Genomic DNA, 11,332 nt, shown 5'->3' on the forward strand with positions numbered 1-11,332 from the left:
CGATGTTATATTGTGGTGTGTTATGCTTCATATGTTATGTTATTTATTCTTATGTTATGGTTATGTTATGTTATGCCAAGTACTAAGCTAAACTCCCCTCCACTTAACCCATTCCAACTAATGTTATTTTAGCCCATTCAACTTACATAAACTATCCTCAATTTTATCGGTTGAATTTCAACCGCTGGGCGAACACTAGTTATAAAAAATACGCGATATGTTAATAAAACGTGCGATGCCCCGATTATACTATTTCAATCAACTTATCAAATTACGCTGAGTTTTGTTTAAACAGGTGGCAACCCCCCTCAAAAGCATTGTCGAAAAAGCCTTCACAGATATCTTTCTTTTCACATTCATATTCACTTTTTAGTTTATGGAATTAAACTTTTTTAATAGGTGGCAACTCTTTTCAAAAATTATTCTGTATATTAATCTACTTATGTTATCGACCATCTGTGTGCCAAGTTCTATCCCGTGTCATTTAAAAAATAAACAACTTTCGCATTAGCTATTAAGAAAGATAAGGGTAAAAAAACATTAAACCGAGGAATATTGCATTTGAAAATAAATTCGTTAAGTAACTTGAATAATATACTATAAGTAGTTACAATTGACATTCCAGAACACCAAAATTGCGAATGAAGATGGAACTGACATTACTTATTGGACGTTCCGATTCGAGCAAAGGTTATAGCACCAAAAATTTCATTTGGAATTTGGCATTAACACAGCTTGTAAAAAAACAGCTGATCAAAGACACCAGTAAATAAATATTGAAAAACGAGTATCAGTAAACTTACAGTAAATCAAAGGCCTTTACGCATAACTAAGACAACATTGCTACACGCTTGCTCGCCCATTTCGAGTTGGATAGTAGCTTCATACTTTAACATCTGGCTCAGCGTGTGAAAAAGAATATTTTTTTGTGATGAATATTATATATCGAGAACGAGAACGATAATAAAGAACGGTATTTTAAAACCTTTGAGGTGGAGAGTTCAGAAAAATTTAGTCTCGTTGGATAAAAAATATAACCTTAACCTTTAAAATTACATTAACTTTTTCCCCTTTTTTTGGCCGGAAAACAAAAATTTTAAAAAGTGTTGAACATAACTATATTTTTGCTGTTTTTGCGCCAGAGTATCCATTTACATAATCGAAGAAAAAAAATCTACTTAAAATTTTTTTCGAAGAGTTCGTATCACGCATTTTACTTGTTAAGGTCGATTCTAAGGTAAAGTAAATTTGCATTCAATCAGACCTTTTAAGTGGCGATCAAAAGAAAATAGTTTTATTTTTTTGACCTAAGAACAGCATACATGAACCCTTTAAAAAAATGTTGAGGTATTATTTTTCGGCAATAATAACAAAAATGTGTTTAAATTTTTTCATTGCATACTTTTTTAAGGTCAAGATAGGAAAAAAGTGTAATCACTCTATTTTTGAAGGTCATTTAAAATGTTAAGGTAATTCTTTTATCGAATTATCCATCTCAAAAGCTTTTAAATACTATTACATATGTATATTTCAAAATTTGTGCTCGTTCTCGGTATATTATATTTTGTCACAAAAAAAGATAATTTTACACACTGTGCGGCTACACGTACATAAGTGTGTACATCTTTAATATCTTTATTACGAGCATGGTTTTTTTTTTGTTTTAATTCGTGTTTAGCACGTAAGTGATGTGAATCGAAATTGCGGGGATTTTTCATGAGCGTTCAATAAATAATTGCCGTTCAATAAAGTATTGCAGTGAGTGCAGAGAGACAAAAACGCACTCAGATTTGCACAACAATAACTCAAGCTTGTTTTAATTTTTGCTCTTAGTTTCTTTTTAGTGTATTGCTTTGATTCGAGAAACGTCGATAGAAGTTAAAAAAAAAAGATTTAGAACCGATATTGTAAATACATATCTAGATACTTTATTCCTACCGCTCGCATTGCCACCCGCTAATAAGGTGTTAATATCTTTCACCTTCTTTATAAGCACGACTGCAACTGCTACTTTCACAAATCAAGAATTAACTTACAGTTTTATTTTACATATTTAGTTATATGTGTATGTATATAAAATTGTTTGTTTTGTTGTTTGTCTTCTCAGCATTTTACGCTTCTTATTTGTCATAAACAGCTGCGTCACTTAGCTGAGCAGAACGGCTCATTCATGCCGATTTCGCTCATTCATTCATTTTTGTTTGCGGATATACAAATTTACATGTGTACATACCTACATACATTCGTGCATACTTGCATACAATCTGCTTTGGGTGACAGCTCAAGCTTGAGAGAATTGCATTCAGAAACTGGTAAGCTGACGCGGTATACGGAGGTGCGAATCTGAAATCTCGTTTGATTGAAAGATTACAAATACCAAAAGTTGAATATTGTGATGAATTAGCAAATATTAGTTATTGCGAAAAAAATATATCTATAAGAATTCAAGAAACATAATTCTTAATGCAGAGGCAGAGCACGAGCACAGTGGTTTTAGTGATTTAAATGTGTGATTGAATGTGTTCCGATGAGCATCAGTTGGCGTTTAACGTTATTAGCGATAATGTCCGTACACAATGAGACAGGTGTGTAAACGTTAAAAAGATTTTAGAACTTGCAAAAGCTAAATTCTACAGGACTACGTGCGGAATACTTTTATGTTAAAAAAAAAATATTAAATTAATAAATGTTTGGTAACTATTTAGCCGAGCTTCTTCTATAATTTGTGTTGTGCTCCAAGAGAGCAGCTGGCAGGTGAGACTGTCGGGTAGTTGCTTTTGCCGATTACATGGTTATCGACAGGGCTAAGCTTGGTGACAAATTATAAAAAAAAATAAAAATAAAAATAGAGGTGGTAACTTTCGTTAGTTATTTCTGTCTAAAAGCTATTTCAGTCCTCTTTCATTTGATACCGAATTTGTTTAGTTTGGATAAGCGGTTTCTTTGTTATCAGGAAAGAAGTTTTATATCGGACTTAAAGAATATTTTTTGTCAAGTTTGACTGTTTAAAAAACCGGTTATTTTCGGTCCCTGATTTTTAATAGCATTCTTATTTATTTTCCTAGCATTCTTATTTAACGCAGTTACCGTTCCTGGAAAAATCTTTGCATGTTTCTAGTTATATCAAAATGTACAATATAAACAAGGTCTAATTGTGCTCCTCACGGTGCTGCTACCTGACCAATTCTAATCCTTTTCCTTTTTTAAATAAATCATTTTTATACTAAAAAGTGCCCCCATTATTTCTTTGTATTCTGCGCTTTGGAGATTTTCCTTTACGTTTTATTTCCAATATTTATAAAATGTTTCTCTAGCTCAATCTTCAACCAAATCATTATTTTTTACAGCGCAATATTAGTACTACGATGGTTGATATTTATATTTCTAGCCAAACAATTGAAAACTGAACATTGTTTGTTGAAATTTTTAAGGGTTTTCAAAATATTCTCCATGATGATCAATATACTTTTACATTCGTTCCAGCATATTTGCACCAATCGACAAGAGCCTCGTTTTTGGCGTTGTTTAAATTTCGTGGGATGCCATTACGATATTACTTTAGCATTTCGCGCACAGTATTGATATTTTCTGGCACAACTGATTTTGGACGACTTTCATGGAATTCGGGAGCAAAATAATGGAAATTTTAATTTGAAATAATGGTGGAGTATTTGCCATTCAAATTTGTGTTCGGACGTTACCGAAAAAGAAGTGATTTTTAGATGATCATCAAAGTCGACAGATTTTTGCATTTTCATGAATACTTTGAAGATAAAATAATCAAATTAAGAGGTATTCCCTTAAACTCGTAAAAGCCTTATAAACGTCATAAAGCTCGTAAAGCTCGTAAAATTACGAGCCGCGTAAAAGAAATGTCAAAATTTGTATGGAGCTCTATTTACGAGCCCCTCGTAAAATTACGAGGCAAATTTAATGACATCGTAAACTTCAGTGTTGAATAAAAGGAATGAATTTCATCCACTAACTGTACTAACATGGGTTTTCAGCTAATTTTCGGCATTTCTAATCTTAATTTTTAGCCAATAGTGACAGAGACAAGATTTGCGGGCTATTAGGGAAAATACTACGAAACAAAAACTGTCTCATAAAATCCTGGTTGATACATACATACATATTTTCACGAAGCGGGCGTTTCCATAAAAGCCTCGTAAACTTACGAGTTTTACACGGTTTAAGACTTTACGAGTTTAAGGGAATCCCCTAATTATAACACCAAACTAAAGTTGGGATCAAATTAAAAAAAAATATATGTATATGTTCGTTTGGGACGTTACTCTTTATTCCGTTGAAAAGGTGTTTTTTAAAGCGATATTTTAGAATTTTATTAAAAAACATAAAGCTTAAAACTAAGGCTATGCAGAACTTTCTTTCAGGAAGTAAGAGGGGCAAATCCGATGTCACAAATAAATGTGAAAAGAAATATTAAATTTATATACATATATGTTACTATGCCGTTTTTGAAAGAAAAATGCGAGAATTTGAATTGCCTAAATTTTTTCCGTTTTTGATGGACAGGTAGCGGTAATTTCTGCATACCTAACTCGATTTTGTATTATTTTGAACTAATAAACTATTGATGTAAATAGTTACTCATTAATTTTTTTCCTTTTCTGAAACTGAAATTTCTAAAACCTTTTAGAAAAAAGTAGAATTATTTACTATTTACAACTGAACTACATTATCGCCTTTATATCGATTCTCTCATGTGCAAGAAGTACTATGCACTATGCAGCAGATAAATTATAAATATCCATGCAACTCTATCCGTAACATTATTCAAAAATAAAACACCGATATGAATAATTGAAAATTATGCAATGAATGTGTTTTCTCTCATTTATTTTGCTACACCCATAGAAAGGAAATGTGAATGGAATGCTATTCGATATCTGTCAGATGAGCTCAATAGCTCTGGGCTATAATCAGTTGCACATCCATGAGCACACACCAAAAAAATATTCGACACTAATCTGATGGTATTACATGCAAACATATGTATGTATGTATGTATGTATGTATATATGTATGCCTGTATCCCTTTTGGCGACATTAGTCGTACTGGTGCGATTTGTTGTTACTGTAACAACATAATTTAATTAAAACGATACAAATCGAATCGTATTGAATATTCAATGAAAGCCAAAAACGACCACACAAGAGAATAAAATTTCAGCGATACAAACGCGTATGGCGATGAATTTATAATGTCAGCATTGATGAATTTTAAACAGTTATAGCAATTTGTTTAGCGCGCTTTCGGGCGCACAAATCGGATAGCGTAGGTGTGGTGAGGCAGCCTGGGAGCATTGCAGAGTACGCAACATATTTTACGATGAGACTAATTTAATTGCATTTAATTAATAATGACAAATTAGACAAAAACATTATGCTAAATAATACATTTGACAGCAAACATGAAGATATGACAGCCACAAATAAAAAAAAAACTAAACAACATATTTGTATACTTTGTACATGTAAAATGTGTATGTATTAGGGCGGGTTGATTTGTATGGATGAAAAAAAAATTAAAAATCGTATAGCAAATCCACATTAAATTCTAAGAAAATTCTCTGAAGAAACCATGGGTCTAAAATCAAACCCTAATCCGCGCCTCTCGACTTGAAAATTTTTTACTTGGGTGAATATTTTTTTTTGAATGAAAACAAATTTTGAGTGTAGAAAAAATATAAAGTGCAAAAGAACTACCTTACTAAACAATTTTATTCAGAAAATTCGATTTCTTTTTGGAAAATCCAATTTTTTCTAACATTTATTTTTTTTTTGGCAAAGGCGGCCATATAAATTTTCAAGTCGAGAGGCGCGGATTAGGATTTTATTTTAGATACATGGTTTCTTCGGAGAATTTTCTTAGAATTTTATGTAGTTTACGTTTTTGCTATACGATTAAACAAAAAAAATCAACCCGCCCTAGTAGTATGTATGCATGTACTACGTACACATTTTTAAACACATGCATTTGGCTACATGAATGCACATAATAATAGCTTATACATACATATGTGCGAATTGCGCGCAGCCGTCGTTGTAGGCAGGCAATTGTGCAAACACGAAAGAGAAAAAAATTCTAAAAATTTAAACAGCAAACTGATTTGTTGGTATTTAATTCAGTAGCATTTAAATTTCAATCTCAATATTTTTTTATCGTTATTCGGGCATTTTTTTAAAGCGGATTGAATTAACTGATTCATGCCAAAATGAATTGTCAAAATTAATTAAAAGCTTATAAGCTCAACACAATGCAGGCAATAAAAAAACGTTTGTAGTTTTTCGCGGTATTTAAATATAATAATACATAAATAATAGTTCAGGCGAAAACAGCTTGATTTTTTTGCGCCTTATCATTACAAGTCTATTTCATTTAGATTTGAGTTAAATACTTGTAAAATCACAAAACATAAAAACGAAACGAAAATTTGCACATAAAAACAATATTCAATTTGCACGATTTTTTATACAACAGATATTTATATGGATTTGTTTTTACGGCCTTTTTTCAATTTTTAAGTACCTTGTACTTAGTTAAATGAAATAATTCAGTGAAAATTAGTTGATTAAGAGTGCATAGAAAACTATTTTAAAATTTTTACTAGCACATCCAATGGTCGGGGGCTTTGAGGCCAATAATTTTTTATGATTTATAGGTTTCAGCTAATTGCATTGTCAGATACATATTTCAGTGCATAAAAACAATTTTGCACTAAAATTGTCAAAACACACATCACACTCTTTTTAAATACATAAATCGTGTGACAGCTGTCGCTATAACCAAACAGACCGACCGACCGGCCGCCTCCCTCCCGCCTGCAGTTGGGAGGCACCAACCAACCGCACCGATTGCTTGCAAAATTTATTATCTCCAATTGTAAATAACTACAAAATCGAATGCCAACGCAAACAGCTCACTCATAACAGTCTTCACTTTTCTCGTCCCCTTTCAGGTTTCGGCCAGGAGATGCCCGCCACCCGCACCACCACGCACATGGTTTCGCGCGCCGACTGGGGTGCGCGCCCATCAACGCTCGTCGAACACTTCAACGGCCCAGCGCCATATGTCATCATCCATCATTCGTACATGCCAAGCGCCTGTTACACGTCCGGCGACTGCATCAAAGCGATGCGCTCCATGCAGGATTTCCATCAGCAGACGCGCGGTTGGAATGACATTGGCTATAGTTTTGCGATCGGAGGCGATGGCTTGATTTATGTGGGACGTGGTTTCAATGTGATTGGTGCGCATGCGCCCAAGTACAATGACAAGAGTGTTGGCATTGTCCTGATTGGCGATTGGCGTAGTAAGTACATACACGCATACATACATACATATGTATGTATAGTAGGATAGCCAACTAAATTCTTTTCTTTTCCGATTCATTGCAGCTGAACTGCCCCCACCACAAATGCTGGAAGCGACCAAATCGTTGATCGAATTTGGCGTAGAAAAAGGTTACATCCATCCACAATACAAGCTGCTGGGGCATAAGCAGGTGCGTGACACCGAATGTCCCGGAGCCAGACTGTTTGACGAAATTTCATCGTGGCCACATTTTGTAATCAATCCCAATGGAACGGATAATGATATATTAAAGTGAGGAGGACGTCGAACGAAAATTAGGCGCAGGGATCCGCAGCGGCTTGCACCTCTTCAAAGTTCGCTCTTAATTTTAAGTAGCAAATCTATTTTTCAAAGCATAGCAACTTTTACAAATACGACTTATAAAGCTAAATAGGCTAAAACAAATAGTAATACTTAGTAACCATAACTGTGAAGCAAAAAAATTTTATTAATTAAAATATGTCAACATTTGAGATCGACTTGTATAAGTCATACATACGTACATAGTGTGTATATTCCAACTCGCTCCAATATATGTATATTTTTAAGAGCCTATGAGGTACGCTAAACAAACCTAAAAACCTTTACATAAATAAAATATAAAAAGAAAATTAATTCGGAGCTTTGTTTTTTAGGTTCGGAAAGCTTTAATAGTTTAGAGAGAGGGCGAAAAGGAAGGCAAGGATTAAAGCTATTTATTAGAACCCCATGTATCGATTGCACTTTGACTTATTTTAAATGCAGAATACAAACTCACAAATGTTCGCTTCTTCCACACATACAACCAAAGATGTCATTTAAATGCGGCACAGAAACGCATATTGGAGATGATGCTGTTGTTTGGAAATGGTATCAGAAAATAGAATAACAAAACAAAACTTCTTTCCATTTTCGACTTTGCATGTACATACATACACATATACATAAGGGTGGTCCAAAAATGGTTAAATAAACAATTGGGTATTATTATTGGAAGTCTCCAGACGATAGCCAGAGTTTTCCGATCAAAATATATTGATTTTTAAGAAGTCTGTACCGTATCTACGAAAAGTTGTTTTATGAAATGCATGGAAAACTTTCGCGTGCTTTGAGCGACCTCTAAATATTTTTTTTTATTTCAAAATAAAAAATAGGGGCACATTTTTGCGATATAGAACAATCCTAGGGAGTGAGAGCATTGAAATTCCGACTTTACTTTTTTTTTACCACCCTAATGTAGGTGCACACTTCTACTTCAAACAAAATATGTATAAAAGAAAAAAAACTCTAAAGCTAAAAAGTGCAATGCCCCAGCACTCTCTGTTTGCTTCCAACAACACAAAAGCAGAAGTGGCTGTCATTTAGTAACTCATCAAGTCCCTATGTACCAGCGATGTCTGCGGCTGTACATAAATTCAAGAAGTCGCTAGAATATATTCCAAGAAATTTGAATATAACCAAGGAGAAAAATCTAAAATTACAGTCACACATTTGCGTTTAACATGTACACTCCTCGTATGCTTTCCTTTTGTTTATTTAATATTTATTAATTTGTAACCGACCTCCAAAAGAGGACGAGTTTATCAACTAGGGGGAATATATATATATATTTTTTTATGTGTGCAAGTTTTAAGGAGTACAAGATCCCGTTGATTTTTAACAATTTTATTTTTGTTGGCAATTTCATGCATTCTTTTCCATACAAAGTAAATATGTCCGAAAAAAAATAATTACATGGAAAAAAGCGCAGCACCGTCAAAAAAAAATTGTCAAAAATCAACGCTATTTTACAGCCACTTGAAACTTGCACTTTATTATAACAAATTTGAATGGGCAACAAAACAGAATATTTTTCTAGAAATATTATTAACCCTTCGTTGACATTTTCTTAATTTTTTATACTATATGATTTGCACGATTTTTGTTTCAGAAAAATTCTTATAAAAAAAATCATGAATATTTAACAAACAGAAGGAAAACTGTACATACTAAGGATCAAAAGGGTGCGCTATTAAAATTACTAGGTGTGTATGTATGTATGTATGAATGCACTTTATAAATGTATGTAAGTTTTGAAATTATTCGTATGCATTTGGAGTTCTTAAAAGTTTCAGTTAAAAAATATATTTTTCGCATTTTTTACTCAAAAGCGTAACCATTCTAAATGCTAAAAAGCAGAATGTCGCCTAAACTGTCGAATGTTATGGCGAAACTTTTGATGCTGCTAGACAGACACAAAATATGTGAACGCACGCATGTAAACGCACTGTGCCCGATTGCCGTTAAGTAACCACAGCGGCCATTGTGCCACATGCAAGCAAAAATACTTGAAAGTGTGTGTGCGGATTTTTTGAGACAGAAAGGTATTTTCTAAAACTTTTTCCCAGCGAAACTTTTCATACAAACACGACATTATTTTACCATGTTTTTTCATCATTATGCTACTGAAAGTTGTTAACAAAAAAGCAGCAGACAGCGACATCGCCTGTTTGTCTATGCAAAAATTATTCTATTCAGAATTTTAAGAATTCCATATTTATTTTACATTTATGTACATTTGTGCGTACATTACGAACTTTTTTCGCTATTTTTCGCTCACTCTTAATTGAGGAGTTGCATGTTTTAGTTGTCTCCACAAGTTGGTTGCCCTTCTGCTTGCTGCTTGCTCTATCTATGTTCATTGTTCACTCTTTGTTCCAGCGAAATTAAATTTTTTTTTAAGTTAGGCGCTAGCTCTTCTCAACGACATTTGAAAAAGTTTTCTCTGCTTTGCAAATAAAGCAATGAAGGTTATGAGTCGCAAGTGCCAACTGATATCTACGTACATATAAGAGCATACGTTATGGGGAAATTCTTAAAATTCTTTTAAGCGAAAGTGGAGGAGACGCCAATGGCATGATGTAGTATGTAGCTGCGAAGAAAAATTTAAGCAAGCAAGGGAAGACAATGTGAGCCAGCCAGCCAACGAGTGCGCTATGCCAGCGATGCATAATTCTATTGCATACTTTTGGGCATTCGTGAAAGAAATATGCTGCATACGTGATGCCACCTGTTGCGAATAAATAGCATAGCTAAGCTGATGCAGTTGTATGCAATTTAGCAGAGTCGAAAATAAAACAAAAATGCAACAATTCAAGCCAACCGCACTGCGAAATTAAAAAAATCCATTACATTTAAATTTGAAAACACAAAACTGGTTAGTTATTAAAAGCAAACTTTCTATGCGCTCCAATTCTAAATACACAATAATCTAAAAATAATTTTGTGAAGCGAATGCGCAGTTCCGCTGCTGCCACTGCCATTTGAATATATGCATTTTAATCCCCCCCCTCCGCCAGTCACTCAACTCAGCGAGGCCGTAAACTATGAGCATTATAGCGCAACAGCATACTTTTAATGATTCGTAAGCGGAAGCAGAACGCTTCCATTAAATCCAACTTGCCATTTCGGTGCAACCAAGTGCGAACAAACAAATGCTGGCGCGAATAGACGAGAGCGGAAGCAGCGCATGCAAGTGATGACTTTGGGGATACTCGCGAGCGCCGCTCGCACCACGGTGGTAAGTAACAACAAAATCAACTTTAAATAATCAGAAAACTATATTGTTGCCCTAAAGGCTGTTATAATTTCGTAATATTCGCTAAAGTAAGCGCCACAAAAATTGCGAAAGCAGAATGCGAGTGAAAATTTCCGGGGAAAAAAAAAAGTTGTGAATAAGTGTTAATGGAGCAACGTGCAGGCGAAAGGTGGAGGGAAGGAAGTGCGGCGCGCCAAAAAGTGCCCCACTGCATTACGAAATCCGCTGCACTTAACATTTTACGCATAACAAGCGTACCGATGATGGATGGGAGGGGGGGGCGAAGGTAGGGAGGTAGAGGGAATAGCGCATTAGCGCCACCAAATGCCAACTCTCAAGTAGAACGCGCATGGCTGAGCGAGCAACAGGGGCAAAGTGGTGCGGCGGTGGAGTAGCTG

General features: G+C 34.4%; 3 protein-coding genes across 4 annotated transcripts in view; 2 read left to right on the forward strand and 1 right to left on the reverse strand.

The window, feature by feature from the left end:
• The window catches only part of LOC118736502 (trichoplein keratin filament-binding protein), a 170,713-nt gene that overhangs the window by 102,926 nt on the left and 56,455 nt on the right, over positions 1–11,332 (forward strand). The gene's annotated exons all lie outside the window — the stretch shown is intronic.
• LOC118750274 (peptidoglycan-recognition protein LB-like) overlaps positions 1–11,332 on the reverse strand; it is a 32,416-nt gene that overhangs the window by 854 nt on the left and 20,230 nt on the right. The gene's annotated exons all lie outside the window — the stretch shown is intronic.
• On the forward strand, positions 2,439–7,813 carry LOC118736518 (peptidoglycan-recognition protein LB-like). The gene is made up of 3 exons (XM_036466588.1): positions 2,439–2,585; positions 6,984–7,337; positions 7,423–7,813. The coding sequence occupies exons 1-3, from the start codon at positions 2,528–2,530 to the stop codon at positions 7,632–7,634; spliced, it is 624 nt and encodes a 207-aa protein (XP_036322481.1). The 5' UTR covers positions 2,439–2,527; the 3' UTR covers positions 7,635–7,813.

Source organism: Rhagoletis pomonella, unplaced genomic scaffold (genome assembly GCF_013731165.1).
Source record: "Rhagoletis pomonella isolate Grant_MI unplaced genomic scaffold, Rhpom_1.0 Rhpom_scaffold_00001, whole genome shotgun sequence".
NCBI classification, from domain to species: Eukaryota; Metazoa; Arthropoda; class Insecta; order Diptera; family Tephritidae; genus Rhagoletis; species Rhagoletis pomonella.